Source organism: Acomys minous (genome assembly GCF_964271855.1).
Source record: "Acomys minous genome assembly, chromosome: 6".
In the NCBI taxonomy this organism is placed as follows: Eukaryota; Metazoa; Chordata; class Mammalia; order Rodentia; family Muridae; genus Acomys; species Acomys minous.
Window position 1 is genome coordinate 33,371,113 of NC_140487.1, and position 20,752 is coordinate 33,391,864.

The 20,752-nt window shown below is 37.2% G+C and overlaps 1 protein-coding gene across 1 annotated transcript in view; it reads left to right on the forward strand.

Moving 5' to 3' along the window:
- GNAT3 (G protein subunit alpha transducin 3) overlaps nt 1-6,995 on the forward strand; it is a 40,212-nt gene extending 33,217 nt beyond the window's left edge. Inside the window, exons 6-8 of the mRNA XM_084784979.1 lie at nt 3,395-3,524; nt 3,730-3,883; nt 6,676-6,995. Coding sequence (XP_084641105.1) covers nt 3,395-3,524; nt 3,730-3,883; nt 6,676-6,866 — 475 coding nt within the window. The 3' untranslated portion in view covers nt 6,867-6,995. The remainder of the gene's footprint in view (nt 1-3,394; nt 3,525-3,729; nt 3,884-6,675) is intronic.
- Nucleotides 6,996-20,752: the final 13,757 nt, after the last annotated feature.

The following is a 20,752-nucleotide window of genomic DNA, read 5'->3' on the forward strand; positions in this document are numbered from 1 at the left end:
CGGTCACTGGAGAGAGGGTTAGAGCCAAAGATGAAGCTAGAACTATTGAAGTCCTTATCTGCTCAAATCTAGTGGATGTGACTTGGAGTGACAGTTGGATTGAAAAAGCCCATCATGAATACAACCTTAACAATGTACTTTCTAGAGCCAGATCACAAAACCCACAAGTTAATGCACCTTGCTTAGGCACAGAACCACATTCCTTTGTTAACATCCTAGGATTCACATGGGCCAACAAATCACCAAGTGGAAAAGTGTAAAATACCTGGAATCCAGAAGTCTAACACTGTTTCTTTTACTTTTTATTATAATTTATTTATATTACATCCAGATTGTAATCCCTTCACTCTTACTCCTGTATTTTAAGCTGTACTATAGAGCAACAAAAATAAAAAAAACAGCATGGTACTAGCATAGAAATAGGCTGCTTGATCAATGGAATCAAATAGAAGACTCAGAAGTAAGCTCACACACCTATGGACACTTGATTTTTGACAAAGAAGCCAAGTCCATAAAATGAAAAAAAAAGATGGCATCTTTAACAAATGGTACTGGTCTAACTGGAGGCCTACATATAGAAAAATTCAAATAGATCCATATTTATCACCTTGCACAAAAACTAAAGTCCAAGTGATTAAAGACCTCAACATAAAACTGTACACTATTTCTATTGAAAGATGGCAAAACATCTGAGAAGAAATTTCAGCATTAAAAAAAAACAACAAAAAACAAAAAAGTGCTATGTGATGTGGAGCAAAAAAACTAAAGACCATTCTAGATCCCCAGAGAGGCTTTAATGGCTAATTCTAGGTGCTAGAATGAGTAGGAGACCATTGGTATACTATATAGGTTTATATATAAGGAGAAAGTATCACACAAATGAGTCATTTTATTGCCTAGTGTAGAACCTAAAATACAGCAACCTCAGAAAAAGTTAAGTGTTAAACCTTGAACAAGTTGCTTAAACACTTTTGGAAGGCAATAAAAATAGCTATACAACTCTTCTAAGTTCCTCCTTCCGGGGCTCTGAGTCAAAGACTCGTCTAAGTGCTCAAGAGAGGAGAATAGTTGAGAGTTTGGTTTGGGATATTTGGGGAATTTTTTTTCTGTGACAAAAGTTGTTATCTATGTAATTGCTGTTCTTATCTTCTGTCCTGTATTTCCCAGCCTGTGTTTAAACTTTGACTTTTTGTATTTCCCCCTCTTATTAGGAGGTGCATTTTAGCTTCCTTTATCTGTTCTCTACTGGGCTTGCATGGGAAACATGAAGCACAAAGTAATACATGTTTTTCCTTTGGCCAGCCTCTCACTGTGTAGAGTATGTGGTCTTGAATTTGCTCTGATCCTCCTGATTGCCCCTTGAGAGTACTGGGATCACAGGCTTCCTTCTACTACCACTCCCAAAGCATTGTACATGTGATCATCTTCATGACATCCGTTGATTGGTATTTATTAGGCTAAGTATCATCAAGTACCCTAGAGATACTGTACAGCCTGGTTGCTTTCACTACTTATCATCTCCGTCTCAAAAATGACAAAACCTCTGTGCTTATCACTTAGTCTCTTCATTATCAAACCTATCTTCAGTCTCAGTTTATGCCTTAGTACCATAACAAACAAATAAATGATGTCAGGCCTCCATATGAATCCTTATGCCCTCCCACCCCCTGCCGTGACTTCAATATAAATCTAAGATTGCTATGATTCAGTTTTTCTCCTACTAGCCAGCCACAAGCAGCTCAGTGAGACTCCTTCAATGCCTTGTTTTTGCTGCTTCCTCTGGTGATTCCACCCACACATTTCCTCAGCCAACTGCAAGCCTCGATTCCTCATTTTCTTATATTTTTACCCTATCAGCATTTTTCCTAACTACTATTGACTGCATTGTAGTTTATAGCCCATCCCTACTAGCTAACTTTATCAGTGGATTGGGACTCAGGAGGCTAAGTCGTGGTGTTGGGTATTAATAATACTCACTTAACTGTGGTTAAATTGACAAAAAATAAATGAGGCATGGTGGTTATTAAATCATGGAGCTCTGGTTTTTCCTTCTGGTTTCTAAAAACTTGCTTACTGCACACATGCTCTGTCATCTCACCCCTACATATTTTACATGTATTTTTCATATAAATTATCCACTCATTGTGTCAACATGTCTCTGTTCAGTTATTTAGGAAATCTTCATTTCAGGTGTATTATGTGGAGGGAGAGTGCTGAGCAATGAAAATGAAGCAGCTACTAACATAAACCTCCTGCCCTATAAGGCTGCTATTCTGATAAGTATAGTAAATATTAAACAGAAGAATATGTTTTATCATTTGGCACCACTCTCATAAAGTAACAGTGGTACCATATAAAGTAAGTGGAAATGAAGAGATAGAATTTGCTTGAACTCTCAGAAAGCCCTCTCTGCCAGTGAGACACTGATAACAAAATGTGAAAGTTGAGGGTGGGGGGAAAAAAGAAGTTTGACATGATGCCACATACCTGTGATCCCATGTCCTGGAAAGTATAAACAAGAAGAAAAAAACAGCCTCAGCTATATAGTGAGTTCATGGCCATCTTGGGCTACAGGAAACCCTGTCTGAAAATAAACAATTAACTAATCAAAATGAAAGAAAACTGCATGCCCCAGGAAAGAGTCCTAAGCCATCAAAATGTTAGATTTTTATTGATTTAATCTAAGAGAACTCCATGGTTTTATTGTATTGAGAGAAGAATGCTATGAAATAAGCTTGGAAGGGCAGTGAGGATAAGAATAATTGCCACATACTATGGATTACCAAATCCATACTTCTTGTTCTATGGTAAATAAAACTCATGAAAAACTTGTCAACTGGAAAGTGAATTAGTACTGCCCATGAGCATTAAATGTATTTAAACAAAAGTGGAAGTTCTGGGAGAGTCTTAGAGGCTGGAGGAGGAGCAAGGAGACAATTAGCTAGGATCGTTTTGCACTGGTCCCAAGATAAATGTTGGTGACTTGATGAGAGAAGAGTTGGAAGGAAGGAGGTGACATGGAGATTGCATTTCAGATGTGCAGTACCCAGAAGAAAAGGAAAGTCTGGTAGAAAGAGTAAGAGTTTGCTCTGACCATGACAACTTCTACTAATTTGATAATGAAGAATTGAGTCCACACATTCAAACACTTCCTATGAGTGATTTTCACAATCCTTCAGAGCGGCTTAAGCCTCAATTGTATCCAACTGTTCAAGTGTGATGGTTATTTCATTCAGTCCTGTGTGAAGATGGAAAGTGAAATTTCTCTTTTTTCTGTAGTCATTGATCAACTTAGATTACCCCACACCAATGAACAGATGCATTTAAGGATATTGAACTATCCAGTCAGCGTCAACTACTTAGAGGATTCATTTTTCATTTTATATCTTCAAAGAATGTTTGATGTAGGTGGACAGAGATCAGAGAGAAAGAAATGGATCCACTGCTTTGAAGGAGTGACATGCATTATATTTTGTGCAGCGCTAAGTGCCTATGACATGGTGCTTGTAGAAGATGAGGAGGTGGTAAGTATGATGCAAAAAGTGGAGGCAGAGAAGAGAGACCAAGGTAAACCAGACATTGTACTTCTATCCAGATATAGTACTTCACTTCCTAAACCAATATCCACCTTACAAAAATGCATGCTATGTCTAGGCACCTGCCTGTGATGCCCATGATCCCAACCTCCACAGATAATAATGTTGTACATTCTCTTTCTTTGTACCACAGAATAGAATGCATGAAAGTCTTCACCTTTTCAACAGCATCTGTAATCACAAGTATTTTGCAACCACCTCCATTGTTCTGTTTCTTAACAAGAAAGATCTCTTCCAGGAAAAAGTGACCAAGGTGCACCTCAGCATCTGCTTTCCAGAATACACTGGTAAGTTGTTCCCCTCAGTTCTAGATAGTAAGCTTGTAGGAGACTGTATGACCTATGTTCCGCTCCCTCTATATTTCTGTCCTCCACCCCTTTGTCTCATATCTCTCTCTCTCTCTCTCTCTCTCTCTCTGTCTCTCTGTCTCTCTGTCTCTCTCTCTCCTCTCTCTCTCTTTCCCTCTCTCTCTCTCTCTCTCTCTTTCTGTGTGTGTGTGTGTGTGTGTGTGGTTGTCACTGTTGGCATATGTAAGTGTGCTTGTAGATGTACATGTAAATTTGTGTGTATGTCTGTGCAATCTCAAGACTGGCATGTGATATCTTTCTTTAACCATTCTCCACCCCTTAAAAGTGTGAGCTTACACGAGTTTGTGTGCAACTCACGTGTGTAGTGCCTTTGGAGGTCCGACGAGGGCTCTGGATACCCTGAAACAGGGATTACAGGCAATAGTGAGTCACCATGTTGGTTCTGTGAACCAAATCCTGGTCTGTTGCAAAAGGAATAAGTGCCTTTAACCTCTGAGTAATAGCGTCCTGCCCCGTCAAACCCAACCTTTATTTTTGTGAGACATGGTCCCTCATAGAACGTGAAATTCACTTAGGCGAGTAAACTGGCTGACCAATGAGCTTCATGAATCCTCTTGTCCCCCATCCTCCTCCCTTCTCCCACTTGAGGACACTGCTATCCCCTGGTTGGTATCCAAACTCGAATCCTCCTGCTTATGAGGCAGGCACTTTAACAACTTAGCCATCTCCCTTCTTTTTGGATCTTAACCTGACTGTGACTCCCACTGAAAATAATCTCTCAAATAAAAAGAAACCATTGCTATATTGTAGAAATTAAAGCAAGCCCCAAATGGAACAAACTGGAAAATGTTAGCTAGGGGAGAATGGCTACTCCACATACATGTCAAATGATGCCACACATTGTATTACCTTCAGTATAATAATGTCACAGTAGCAACCCTAAGTAGAGCTAGCAGTATCACCTTGGAGCTTAGTGGCTCTTCCATGTCCCGAGTGTAGCCAATGAACAGCAGAAATGAATGAGAGGACAGCAGCACTTCTTTTTCTCTTATTTCCTGAGGTTCCAGCATTTGGTTGCTGATCTGTCAGTCAGTAAATAGAAAGGACAGGTCACACAAAAGAATTGGTTTACCTTTAGAGACTAAGTCTTTAAGTACTTAGATGTACTGTTGCTAATGAAATTATCTAAGATGGAAACAGTTATAATTTAAACATAACTAATTTGACTCTTCTGGGTATTAGATGTCCTGAAACCATGGCAGTCTGTCACAGTAGATTTGTATGCTGATTAACATTATTTAGTGTTTGTCATTCCATAATCACAAACATCATTTATAATGCCTACACATTGATCATGTGATATATACAATCATGAGTGTAGATTAAAATCAATGGTGTAGATTAAACATAGACATAATTAAGGGATATATACATTACATATATATTTAATTTATACAATTTTCTTAGAGCATGTTTTATTCACAGAGACATACAGGCTTTGAGAGTCCAAATATTTTATGGACTTCCTTGGTTTCTTCTCCCTTAGTATCCTATTAATTACATCTTGAATTGATGCAATGTACTTATTATAATTGATGGGATGATGTTGACACATAATTAACTGAAGTCCACAGTTTAATTAGGCCTTGCTCCCAGTAACTGATAGTTCTGTATCTTGGCTAACCACATGTCACATAACTACTTGTTAATTATTTTTCTGTTAGAATAACCAATACCCGACATAAATCGGCTGATAAAGAGAAAAGTGAGTTTTTTAAAAATCTTATAACTTGTAAAGTTCCAGTCTATGGTCAGTTGTTCTTGTTACTTTTAAATCTTGGGACAGGCCGTGTGGCACGGGAAGCCTGTTAGCCACTTCTCAAGAAGGAAGTAATAAAGAAAGAGATGGGAATCCCATAGTTGTCTTCAAAGGTACACCCTTGGTAGCCAGAAGACCTCCCATGAGGCCCTTCTTTTTAAGAGTTTCTGCCCCCTTCACTGGTGCCATGTTAAGGACCAAACCTGTAACACATGGCCATTCATGGGACATTCAGATCTAAACCAAAAAATCAGTACAAAAAATATCATATCTAATAGTTCTGTTGTCCTAACTTTTATCTATATATAGCCTCACTGTCCTTCTAAATTGCAGAAACTATAGATGTTTCAAATATTATTATAGTTTCACTTTTTCCAGAATCTCAAACTGCTGGACTTACACAGCACGCAGCCTTCTCCAGTGGCTGGAACATTTTGCATTCTACCCCACAATGAGTAGTTACTGTGATCTCTTATTCTTGTCAATGTTTACTTATAGCTAAGATCAAAGTTTTTGTTCTTCGTTTTATATATCTTATTTTATTGTATTTTGATTTATTATTTGTTCATGTATTTACTAGCACTAGGTGGTGAACTCATGGTCTTTTGCACTCTACACAAGAACTCTGCCCCTGAGCCACCTTGTTGTTGTCTTATATGATTTAGAGGGTTTATTTTTCTCCTAGAGTTTTGCTTCTAGCAACAATAAGGTATGACAGCAAGATTTTTTATCTCATTAGAACATATTTAGTGTCCTTTCTGTGGTGTCTACATTTCTAAAATCTGGCTTTGGACACCTTGACTTTGAAATCGAGAGACGACTTACACTCAGCTTCCATGCATCAAGCAGCAGCATGCAGTGCACTCTCCTAAAACATGCCAGTGCCTTTTACAGCTCCATGGTATGTAAGGTGTGATTAATGTTTACTTCTCTCATTGCTTTCTTCACTAAGGACCAAATACATTTGAAGACGCAGGGAACTACATCAAGAACCAGTTTCTAGACCTGAATTTAAAAAAAGAAGATAAGGAAATCTATTCTCACATGACCTGCGCTACTGATACACAAAACGTCAAATTCGTGTTTGATGCAGTGACAGATATCATAATAAAAGAGAATCTCAAAGACTGTGGGCTCTTCTGAGCTACCTGTTTGCTTCCACTTGTGATAGTGGTAGGCTTTTTAAGACATAAAAGGTGCTGAGTCACCAGATTGGGTGGACCTTAACTTATCTAGAAATGTAACTAGCGTCATAAAATAAAACAAACAAACAAAAAAATCACACAAAAATGTAACTGTGTTGTCACCTGTTTCTGAGTAAGGGGTTCTTTCCTTGGGGATGGAGGGCAGAGTTTCTGGGGTTCTATATCTAGAATTTGATGCATCTTGGTAACTATCAAAATATACATTCATGTTAGTAAATTTTCTTGCTCAAATGAAGTACAAGTAATGAATTTTTAATCATAGAATAAATTATAGAGTGTGCTACAGCATTTCTCCCTGTCTACATTTTGAAAACCATCCAAGCCCATGCCTATACTACAAAAAAAAACTGCACAAAAAGAAGACAAGATATATTGTTGGTCACCTGCCTTTCAAATAGACTGCCATAAAGCACAGACAGTACACGTGTTTGTTGATGAGAAATTTTATATGTAAATTAAATAAATATATATAATGTTTATGAGTGGCATGGGATATTATAACAAGTAGTATCCTAGAATTTGAGATGACAATCCTAGAACTCAAGAGAAAAAGGATTTACTTAATAGCCTGTTTCCTGTTTTGTGGATTTAATTAACTAAGAGTAGCAGCAAAGTATGAAAATTTTAAACGATTTCTATTTAGCTTCTCTATTGGAACTTGTCTGTTCTAAGTCTTTAAACTGGTGCCTAACAAGCTGAAGTATCTTAAATGTATGAAGATAAATATGATAGTTTCTTTTTTTAATAAATGATGCATTAAAGTATTTCCTGATATAATTCATCCTACTGTATTTGGTAAAAGGGATACATAAAATGGACATTTAGACTAGTGCATGAAATCTGTAATGATTCATAAAAGATTAAATTTGATTTTATTACAAGGGAAGAGTGATGCAAAGAACAAAAAAATTAAACTATTTGTCATTCTGCAACCAGGTGGACCTTGATAACTCGGTCTCTCAGTAGAGCTACTTCATTGCCACAACATACACTTGCAGTCTAAACACACAAGAACCACTAGCTCAAGAACCAACCCTTACTGGATTATCAGTACCTTCTCCCCATACCATTAAAAACCACAGAAGATATTTTTTTAAAAATCACTTAAAGTATAATCATTTTTGATTTTAAATTCTTTGAAGATACAAATTGCTAAAATGTATAAGATATCAAGGGCAAAGAAACCAGAAAGAACTATTTTGTTCTGGTGTTTGATAAAGTTTTCTGGCTGAGAATCAATAACTATGTGACAAAACGCCAGCATTTTGATGGAGATAGACAATGCTATAAGATTTTGAGTTCAGAAATCAAATGCTTTAATTATGTCTGCAGATTTTTTTCCTTCAAACTCTACTCATCTATTTTTATATAGTAGTACATGGAGAATGTTCCAGAAAAAGAAAAATATATATTTGGAATATTAGTAAGATTGCTGTTGTATTTTTACTTTGACTTAACTTCAGTTTTCATTTTCTAATGAAGAAGTCAGCATCGTCCAATTTGTCTTTACCAAATACATAGTTATTTTTTAGCTCAAGTTTCCCAGGCTGATTGTGAATTCACCTTATTTATAGTGTCTTGCCTCTCTTGCCTAAAACTTCTGCTCCTTTGACCTCTGACTCCATCTCGGCTCTTGGTATTATAACAGGAATACCACATATCATTATGCCTAGATAGTTTGGGCTCTGGGATAAGAGGAGGGGCTCAAAAAGTTACTGATTCTTTCCTACAATTCTATGAATAAATATAAAAAAACTTACATGATATAAAAGTGGTACTATAATAGCAAATTTAATTAAGAAGCAGAATTTTCATAAAGAAAAAGCAAAGTTTAATGTTGTTTATTGTGATATTTAAATTCAAATCTATGCTTACAGGTGCACACTATGAAACTGTGGGAATAGTAAACTAATGCCTGAGAAATTCCCATGAGGAACAGGAATATTAAATTGGCTAAGCTTAAAACACTTGCCTCAGTTAAACATTCCCGCTTCTGATTGGAAAGTCGGTTACCCTAAAGCTCCTCAAAGACTAAGTCTGTGCTTTACTGTCTCAGATTCAAACACAGAAATGACAGTCAAACAAACTGACATGAATACCACATTGTTAACATATAATAATGTCTCCATCCTCTGTTGTCTGAGCCTTCCCTTCCGGTATGAACATGCTCCCACCTTTGTTGCATTATGCATTTGTCCCTAAGGTTTGCCTGATGCAGATATACTGCAGGACCAGAGAAATCTGTTGTGGCCTTATCTCATGAATCACTGTCAGTCACCACAGAGCTTTTCCAGACGCATGATTGGGTCAGCAGATAAGACTTTGCACACAAGACTAGAGTGAGAAGGGAGTTACTAAATGGGCCATGATGCCTCATATGACAATATTGTGAGAGTTGGTGACTATGAGACAAGTGCTTCCTGGAAAGGGAGTTTCCAATTCTGTAGAATGGAAGCTATTCTAAATGTCGCATTTCCTATTTGTAAGCAAAACGTATAAACAAAGTGCAATCCTCATACTTAGCATAAATTGGCAACAAGATTTTTAGACTCTGAACCTAGCACCTGGTCCAGTATAAATATTATTACCTGGCTCATCACCCATTTAGCCACAAAATCCACCTTAAAACGTCCAAGAACTACTTGAACTTGACTGAAAGATATAAATACAAGAAGAATAAAAACTTTTTGTATGGCTTTATCACTTCTGAATGAGAGGGGGAGGGCTAAAGTGTGTGTCTGTTGAATGGAAACCACCTTAAGATATATGGGAGAATTTATGAGCTCGCTCACTTAGAGTGGAAAAAGCCCTTCGCCCTGCTGCTTTTTCTGAAGACATTCTTACAAGCGCTCCTGTAGCCACATGGGGGCACACTTACATTATGTGTTTCCAAACCAAATGTTGCAGCTGCAGTTTGGATTAGCTATGAGGTTGATGAAACAGATTCCAGAGGCATGTAAAGAATCATATCTCATCCTGTCCTTCTAGCTCAATGGTGTGTGCTCATCTTCTGATGATCACAGTCCTTCATGCAAGGCCATAAGCGACAAACTACTGACCCATCTCTAATCTGAAGAATTGTGCAGATACATAGTCCTTGCCTGGTCTTACACAGTTAGTTTTAATTGTTTAAAACTGAGTGATGATTAATTTTTAAATCTCCTGTTATTCTGTACTATGATTCAAATGCTGTTTAGTTCACGGTGTTGCCTACAAGAAAAATAATCTGATGGTTCACAAGCCTAGTGCTTCTGTTGTAGTCAGCTGGCTGCTTCTTAATGCATGTTTTTTTTATAAACCATAAATCACAGTAAAATTTCATTCTGCTGCAAATGAGAGCCATTCTATTACTGTTTATTAGAGTGTTTTTTTTTAAGCTATCGCTCCACTGCATCCAAGGAAAATGTTCCCTGTGACTGCTGGGCTGACACATTTTGCATTAGTAATGGCATAAGTTTTCCTTCCAGCCACATTTGTCACACCAGTTTAGTAATAAAATAGTCACATAGAAGGATAAAGACCCTAATTTACATCATGGGGACAGTAATGGCGCTCTAATTACTATAGAACTTTCAGGAAAGGAATGATGTTCGAGACTCACAGCCAAAGCCATTACTTTACTTGAAAGACATATTTTATAAATGGTCAAATTGTCAAGAAATTGAGCACATATATAGGATTGAAAATTGTCAATTTTTGCTTCAATATACATTTCTTAGTTTTCTCTTCTAACAAAGAAAGATATTCTGACATTAAAAGGTTTCTGTCATGACTAAAGAAGAATATTTACATTTTAAGACATTAAGGATCTTAGATTGGAGAAAATACCTACATGGCTGTAATTAGGCTCAGCAAGATTTGCATACAGAGTACTCTGTCCAGAGAAAAAGATGATGCCTGCTGCAGTTATAGTTCAAAACTAATATTTTGTATATCAGGCTGGAGTAATGGCTTCCAAATTAAGGCCAGGTACCCTATGCCTGAGAACCTGAGTTTGATCCTGAGAACCAGCATGGAATAAACAGAAAGCTAATTCTTAGGAGCTCTTCTCATATATTGCCACAAACACACCACACACAAATGTCCCCCTGCCCCAAAACACAAGCAAACTGAAAAAAATCTAAAAATCAGAATATTTTATTCCATTTAAATATGTGGATGTCCAAATGAATATGTTTTACAAGGAATATAAAACAGTTCACCAGCATAAAAACAATTCTGTTCTTTGTGTAAAGAGTTAAGCAATGAGAACAGTCCCTTTAGTGATCTAAACCACCCGTTCCTCAAGTCGTCAGCACCTTTTAAGCTAATCACAGGCTTGTCTATAAATGGCCACTACCTATAACCTACTAGGAGATTACAAACACTGTGCTAGAACAAAGTTCTATCATGACACACAGAAAGTAGGTACACTGCAAAATTGGCCACGATAATACATATTCAGTTTAATTGCCCTTCTTTTTTTTTTCTCTCTTTCTTGCAAATGACCATGGCTTAGTGAATGCAAAACATGTGTGCTACACTGAGTGGCAGTCCAGCCTTAATGATGCTTTAATATTGACACATTTAAGGAGACAATAAGCCAATAATGATTCACAGTCTGCTTAATATATAAGTATATTATATTTTCTCTTAAAACCATTACATTTAAAAATATCTCCATAAAAGAATTTTTCACTGTAATATATAAGAATATTTCATCTTAAAAATAAAGCTTAAATGAAAATCAATGCTCTTAAATTTAGTGACTGTTTTTAGCATCAAAATTGTGAATGGTTATTTATGCCTTCCTAATAAGAACATAGAAAACTCAGGTATTGTTTTATACATTAATTTTCATTCTCTGATATCACAATATTGTAATCATTTATATTGATCATAATATTTTTATATATGTGCTTCTCTTATGTATATGTATGTTAATATGTAAAGAAACTTATTACTTTCTCCTGTCACCTTTCCTGAAACTTATAATCTCATAAGTGTAACGACACAATGCTCAAGGGTTTTGCTTTCTCCCTGTGAGTAGGAAGTAAAGTCCCTGAGTAGGATGGAGCATTATCTCGGCCTTCATGAAAAAAATCTAAGCCATTCAAAGCAATAAAGCTAAACAGCCTCGTGTGATCTTTAAAATGGCAAAACCTACAGTTTTCTTAGTCCTTCTTAAATTCTCAAGGCCCAGTTAACTTAGCTATAAGTTATACTTTGTTGTGTACTATTTTGAGAATTTCATCAATGAATTATGCATTAAGATTATTCTAAGACAGATTCAATGATCTCCACCATTTATGCATTCAGTTGGTGCTGACTTGATACCAGTAATCATTTTTTTTCTTGCAAGACAGAAATAGTAAGGTTTTTTTTCTGTTTTAAAAGATATTTGAAATGCACATTTTCCCCAAGCATAGTGGCTGGACTGAATTACAGTCAGATTGCAATCTATTACACTCACACAGAGCAAGAATGGTGAAAGTACACAACCTGACTTTCTGATAATCCTAAAACTGTCTCCAGGCTGTAAGGAGGATATTAACTTGCCAAAAGCAGCAATTTTACTTTAAATGTTTCTTTTCTGTTTAACCTAGAGTTTTACTCATGAAGAGGTCTTACTGTCAAACCACATCTAAGCAGAGGCTCAGCAAATGTCTGTTTGTATTTCCTCTGTGATCAATGGCTACAAGCCCTGCTGAGTTCCCTATATTTCACAAGGGCTCCAAGCAGAGTAGGCTGGAATATTTAATATCCACACACTATTTGTGACATTAATCTCCCATTGTCCACCACCTGGGACTGTGAAAGGTGCATTGGAAACATGCTGTAGCTTTAAATCAGTCCATTGGGTAACTAAGGTAAGGTCTTCATTTATTACTAGTCCAACAAGGGCTGCCAAGAAGCAAGGGCAGTACCACTGAGCAAAAGATGTGTTATTGCAGAGTGTTTGTTTTTCTATACAGTTGTATGAATGGACTATGAGAAGCAGCCACACCATCTAGAACTCTGTGAGCTTTATTTATTTCTGAATACCTGGCTATATGTGAGATTTTTTTTACCCGAACACCTGGCTATATGTGAGAGTATTTATTTTTCCTCTCAAATATTTGTTAAATTGACCAATACTATGCATCATCACATGTGAGTCATCAGAACTTGGTGTTCTATTTGTGTGTAGCCATCAAAACAAATACTGAGCACACTTGACACCTTCCACTGGATGATCTCAACATGTTCCCTGATTATTGGGATTTGCGTCAGTGTTTCTTTTCTTTTTTAAATAATTTATTCAGATTATATCCTGATTGCTTTCCCCTCAGTTGTATCTTCCTGTTGCCCCTCCCACTCTCTTTCACGCTATTCCCCTCTCCTACACCTGTAACAGAAGAGGACGTCCTTCCCCCATCATATGACCACAGCCTATCAGCTCTCATCTCGATAGCCTGCTTCCTCTTCCTCTGAGTGCCAGCAGGCCTCCCCATCATGAAATGTTCTATTGGGGACACCAGAGTTCATATCAGAGGCAGTCTCCATTCTCCCCACAACTGTGAAGAATGGGCTGTCCACTGGTTAGATCTGAATAGGGGGTCTAGGTTTACTGCATGCATTGTCCTTGGTTGGTACAGCAGTGTGTGCAGGCTCCCCTAGGTACAAATCTTCAAGCCTTGATGGTCTTCTTGTAGGGTTCTTATACCCTCTGGGTTCTTTATCTTCCTATTCTTCCATATCACTCTCATCTGGAGTCTAATAGTGAGTCCCAGAATCTCTCCAATTCTCCCACTGACTGAAGACTCTGACAGGACATCCATCTTGGGCTGGTATCCAAGTATAAGTGAGTATATACCATGTGTGTTTTCTGGGTCTGGGTTAACTCACTTGGCTTGATAATTCCTAGTACCATCCACTTGCTTGCATTTTTCAAGATTTCCTTGTTTTTAATAGCTGAGTAGTATTCCATAGTGTAAATGTACTACAGTTTCTTTATCCATTCTTTGACTGAGGAACATCTAAGTTGTTTCCAGATTCTGGCTATTACTAATAAGGTTACTATGAACATAGTTGACCAAATGTTCTTGATATGTGGTGGAATATCTTTCAGGCGTATGCCAAGGAGTGGAATAGCTGAATCTTGAGTTTGCCCTATTCCCAATTTTCTGAGAAAGCACCAGATTGATTTTCAAAGTGGTTGTACAAGTTTGCACTCCCACCAGCAATGAAGGAGTGTACCCCTTTCTCCACATCCTCACCAGTATGTGCTGTCACTTGAGGTTTTTTATCTTAGCCATTCTGATGGGTTAAGATGGAATCTCAGTGTCATTTTGATTTGCATTTCTCTCATGACTAAGGAACTTGAGTGTTTCTTTAAGTGTTTCTCAGCCTTTGCTATTCCTCAGCTGATAATTCAATTTTTGTGGGGTATAGGCCTTTGAAGTAAGATCTAATGATTCTTTGTATTGCTTCAGTGTCTATTGTTATATCTTCCTTTTCATTTATGATTTTGTTGATTTGGATAGTGGTTCTCTGTTTTTTAGTTAGTTTGGCTAATGGTTTGTCTATCTTGTTAATTTTCTCAAAGAATCAGCTCTTGGTTTTGTTGATTCTTTGAATTGTTCTCTTTGTCATTAATTTATTGATTTCAGCCCCAAGTTTGATGATTTCCAGCCGTCTACTTCTCTTGGGTGTTTCTGCTTCTCTTTTTCCTAGGGCTTCCACATGTGTTATTAAGTTCCCTATATGAAATGTTTCCAATCTCTTTATGAAGGCGCTTAGTGCTATGAATTTTCTTCTTAGCACTGCATTCAATGTTTTCAATAAATTTAGGTATGTTGTACCTTCGTTTTCATTGAATTGTAGGAAGTCCCTAATATTTTCTTTATTTCTTCCCTGACCCAGTTGTCATTGAGTAGGAGTTGTTCAGTTTCCATGTGTGTGTAGGCTTTTTGTTATTTCTGTTGTTGAAGTCCACCTTTAGTCCATAGTGGTATGATAAGACACAAGGTATTATTTCAATCTTCTTGTACCTGTTGAGGCTGATTTTGTGTTCTAATATATGGTCAGTTTTGGAGAAGAGTCCATGAGGTGCTGAGAAGAAGGTATAATCTTTGGTGTTTGGGTGAAAAGTTCTGTAGATATATGTTAGATCCATTTGATTCATGACATCAGTTAGTGGCATTATTTCTTGGTTTAGCTTCTGTTTTGTTGATCTATCCTTTGGTGAAAGAGGGGTGTTGAAGTCTCTCAATATTAATGTGTGGGGATCAACATGTGGTTTAAGCTTTACTAATGTTTCTTTTACAAATATGGGCACCCTTGTATTGCAGGCATAGATGTTCAAAATTTTGATGTCATCTTGGTTGAATTTTTCTTTGATGAGTATGAAGTGTCTTTCCTCATCTCTTTTGATTAATTTTGGTTGAAAGTCTATTTTATTAGATATCATAATGGCCACACCAGCTTGCTTCTTGTGTTTCTTTGCTTGGAAGACATTTTTCCAGCCTTTTACCCTGAGGTAATGCCTTTCCTTGTGGCTGAGATGTGTTTCTTGAATGCAGCAGAATGTTGGGTCTTATTTATGCATCCATTCTGTTAGTCTGTATATTTTTACTGGAGAATTGAGACCATTGATGTTGAAAGAGATTAACCAGTGACTGTTATGTCTCTTGATTCTGATGTTGTTTTTGGTACTTTGTTTGTGTGTTTGTTTGGTTTTTGTTTTTCTAAAGTAAAGTTATCTATTTCCTGTGTCATCCTAGTTGTAGTTTGCCACTTTGGCTTGGAGTTTTCCTTCTAGTAACTTCTGTAGGGCTGGATTTGTGGATAGGAACAATTTGAATTTGTTTTTGTCATGGAACATCTTTTTTTTCTCTATCGATGGCTACTGAAAGTTTTGCTGGGTAAAGTAGTCTGGACTGGCACCTGTGATCTCTTAGGGTTTGCAAGACCTCTGCCCAGGCCTTTTATAGTGTCTGCTGAAAATTCATATGTGATTCTTATAGGCTTGCCATTGTATGTTACTTTTTCCCTTGCTGCTTTTAATATTTTTTTTGTTCTGTACATTTTGTGCTTTGATTATTATGTGGTAGGAAGATTTTCTTTTCTAGTCTATTCTGTTTAGTGTTCTGTAGGCCTCTTGAACATTTATATTCATCTCTTTAAATTTGGGAAATTTTCTTCTATGATTTTGTTGAAAATATTCTCTGGGCCTTGAAGCTAGGCATTTTCTATTTCTTTGATTCCTATTATTCTTAGGATTCATCTGTTTTTTGTGGGGGGGCGGTTGTATTTTTTGTTTTTTGTTTTAGTTTTTGTTTTTGTTTTTTGATACAGGGTTTCTATGTGTAGCCTGGGCTGCCCAGGATTCACTCTGTAGTCTAGGCTGGCCTCAAACTCACAGAGATCTACCTGCTTCTGCCCCCTGAATGCTGGGACTACAAGTGTGTGCCACTGGACCCCACCGGCTGTGAGGTCTTTAATTCTGTTGTGTACACATCTTTGAAATGAAGATAATAGTAATAGTGCAGTTTAGGGTACAGTGATAAGTGGGGTGATGAGGCAGATTACTGAGAAGGATATCTACTTATATTAGATGAGCATTTATGAAGAAAAATGAGAGAAAATTTAGCAGGCAATTGTACTCTTGTGTAATAGAAGCTTAGACTGTTCTACCATCATGATAAAAAAAAAACACTGGAAAAGGAGGGAGCAAAGGAAGGGGAGGGAAATTATGTCTGGGACTGTAAACCTAGCCAACTCCTTGGCTCTAGAGAAGGCGTGGAGTCTGGAAGAGAACCTATACCTGCCACTTTACTAAAACAGCACAATTCCTGACTGCACAGTCAACATTTGTCTTTTTACTCACAGAGAAGATTAGTCCTTGCCACTCATCAAGGGCATTTTCTTTGCAACACATAAAGACCATTATTAAAAAAAAAAAAAACCACAACCAATTAAAATCAGAGTTGTGACTCCTGCTCTTAAATAAAACATCCCTAACACAGCTCCAACATTTAAGACTCTGAGATTATACAGAAGAGGTGACAAAGGATTGTCAGAACCAAGGGGACATGGAGCTTGCAGTGAGATCTTGTCTCCTAGAAATGTCAGAAGTTTGAAGCCTCACCAATATGGTTTCCTAAAGTTAACCTGAACAAGGATGACAACAATAAATATAGTAGTGTGTAGTGTGAGGGGAGTTCAAGAGGCCTCAGCTCTACACAGAGGACTACATGCTATCAAGAAATGTTGATGCTAGGAGAGAGAGAGAGAGCACACCAACTGGTTTTCCAATAGCAAATGGTCAGCCCTAAAAACATAACATTCAAGTGATATTACACGAACTGAAAAGGCTGTGTTCTCTCTCTCTCTCTCTCTCTCTCTCTCTCTCTCTCTCTCTCTCTCTCTCTCTCTCACACACACACACACACACACACACACACACACACACACACACACACACAATTTAAAATCAAAGAAAAGGAGTCCATTAATTTGAAAGCATGCAAATTCTGTGTGTGTGGCAGAGATACATGGAAGAGTTTGGAGGAAGAAAAGGAGAGTGAGAAGTGATATAACTATGATCTCAATTTTTAAATGTATTTTTAAAGCAGGAAGTGTTTAGCAAGTATAAAACTTTGTGTGAATCTAGCACTTAAAAAAGAGAGAAGTGGGAGGGAAAAGGTGTGGAGAAGGTAAACGGAGGTAGTGTAACGTAGGAGAGAGATGTGGAGAGGGAGCAATGAAGAAGGGAAGACAGGATTTAAAGGTAATGTGAGAGAAGGTAATGAGGGGAAAGGAAATAAAAGGAGAGGGAAATAAATGGGAGGAGGTGAGGGGAAGTGCAACATGGAAGGTAGTCAATGCTGGGACATCTCTTGCCTTCTGCCAAGTAAGGAATATAAAGAAGGTTGGCTATCCATCAAGGTGAGCTCCTAGCAGGTAATTTGCCTTCTATTGCCTTGGTCTTAGACTTCCAGTTTCACAAATGGTAAGATATAAACTTCTATTTTTTTTAATCATCCATACAACATATAATATTATATTATCCTGAACTAAGAGAGGGAATTAAATTCATTTAAAAAGTTATTGGTTTACAAGATTTAATACAATTAAATCTGGATAGTTTCAGGAGAACCTGTAATTATTAAGTTACTATTTTGTAAAACACACTTTAGGAAAATTAAATGATATATTGACCACAACAATGTCATTGAATGGATTCTGTAATCGCTTTTTACTTGGATACAGGTACTACAAATATTTCCCTCCTTATTAGCTTTCAGTTCTGCTCAGCACAAAGTGATGATTTCACAAGCCAAAGGTCAATTAAACAAAGACACTACTTGTACTATTTTAAAGAGACCAATGTATGGGAAACAAACTGTCTCACCGTGGGAGGCAGCTTTCATGATTGATAAGGTCCAGTTCTCAGCAGATGGAGCACTATTAAGTCCTGGCCAGGTCTCTGTGTATAGTGGTGTGTGCCTACTATAACCAATATTGAATTGAGCATAGCTACTGTAGGAAAAGATTTTGAGAAGCACTTTTCCTAAAACAAATAAAATCAGTGACTACAAAGAGCCCTTTCATATTCCCCAGGGATGGCAGTGTTCAACCTGATTGTACATTATAAATTAACCATGAAATACAGATGACACCTTGAGTTATAAAACAGAAAATAGCTGCCTTTAAGTCACAAAATTCTAATGTTTAAACGCAAATTTTCTTCTAGAAGAAACCTTACTTGTTCAAAAACTGGAGCCACTAGAATTCTATTAGTCTGATGTACTATCATTTAAAAATACCAAACAAAAGACAAATTTCTCTCTTTGCCCTGGAAAAGACTTGCCCTTTGTATAAAACCAATGTGAGGTTATTCACCAGAGCAGGATTTTTCTGTGACACTCAAATCTTTCACTAAAATGGTGTTGTAATAATCTTAACATGGCTTCTAGGCCTAGCTATTTTCCAGGCAATTAACTCATTCCATTGAACCAAAAGAAAGAAAATGTTAGCATTTAGACTGGTATTTCCCAAAAGACAATGCAATAAAATTTTTTGAGACCAAACTGTGCCCTGGTGGATTAGGATAAATCATATATTATTGGGTGCAGGCATACAGACAGCATTCAACCTTAAATAATTTATTTTTCTACTGGAAGACCTAAGCAACAATTTTCTTATCATGTATAAGGAAAAATGTGTTTCTGCCTTTAGCAAAACATGGGTCACATGGAATTCAAATTGTACTTAAAATAAAGAAAAACAGAACAGGATTTGTAAATCTACTGGAAATAAAACTGATTTTTACTTCAAGCTGTATCACCACAAATATACGCATATAGAAAGGAAGTAATGATGGAAGAAGACAGTAGTCATTGCTTCTTAAAGCTTATATAAACAATGGTCATTCATTTTATCTTTTCCCCACTACAGATATAAATGTATTAAGCCATTAAATTTGTACTACCTAACTTTGCCTTTCTAATTCTAAAGATGGTTGCTTAAAAACTGAATCTGATGAGTTCAAAGAATCTCAGTTGTCATGGCAGAAAGTCATGGAGAGAAACCCTACACAGAAGCCATTCCTGGACATGAAACACTTAGCAGTAACTGACATGTTTGGTGGTTCTGGTAAGGCACATTTGGGAGTCAGACACTCCAGGGATCTGACTCACAAGGCCATCTCCACACTTCTATGTGTCCTCGCGGTGAATATTGGGAAATTTCTGGACTTCCATAACATAGGAGGGGAAATAACTACTTTGAAAATTCACTTGAGTCTCTTCTTTTTTTTTTCTTTTTTCTTTTTTTCCCCGAGACAGTTGAAGGGAATGAGTGATGAGCACCAGAAACAGGTACAAGCACTTACAGAGATATCACAACTATCAGGCTCAGACCGGAGAAAAACGCTATGAGTCACATGCAGAGGGCTGGGAAATGTAGAAAGGATGAAAATTGATGTGCAGCGTGAAAAGAAACATGGAAATTCTAGAAACAGTTTAAAGACAATGCTGCAGATAAAAACTAGGTTTATTAGACTAGATATGAGTAAGGAAAGACTCTTTGGGCTTAAGGATATACTGATAAAAACGGACGGCATGAAATGACAATGAAAACAGACTAAAAATAAAAGCAGAATGAACACAAATTGTGGAACCACTGCAAAGGGTGTGACACACACACACGTGGGAACCAGATGGAGAAGATAGAGGAAAGGAAGCGAGCCCTCTGACATCAAATCACATAATCATGAAGCTTTGAGAAGAGCACAGAGGATATGTATCAGAAATCCACACTTGGGCAGGTCAGCCTTGAACATCAGGAAGGAAAAGATAAAGCAAAGGCCTTGAAAGAAGCCATAAACAATAAAATTAGAGCAGAGCAAAGGGTTGATGTGGGTGATAAGCTAGACACAGAGTACACACATCACAGGGGCACATGGCCACTGGAGACTGAATCCTGTCCAAAACCACTAGAGTGTGCTAGTGTGGTGCTTCTTGCCTACAATGCCAGCATGGGGAAGTCTGAGGGAGGACCAAAAGTCCCTGGCCTACATAGCAATTTAGTCCTTGTAATAAAATGTTTGAAAGGGGACAATAAGCATTAAAAAGAATTACACATGTCTTGTATCCTTGATTTCAGTCTGCTGAGACATTGAGAAGAAAATATAATAACCAATACTTTCGTCACTGAGCTTAGAGATTGTAAGGCAGTATTGCTGTTATTTTGATCTACTGTTGTTCCTCCTTATTATATCAAGAGAGAGCAAATAGCGTCAGGAGTGAGGCACAGCTGCTGGAGGAGAGATTTAAATGTCTCTAAAGCCCATGAGAT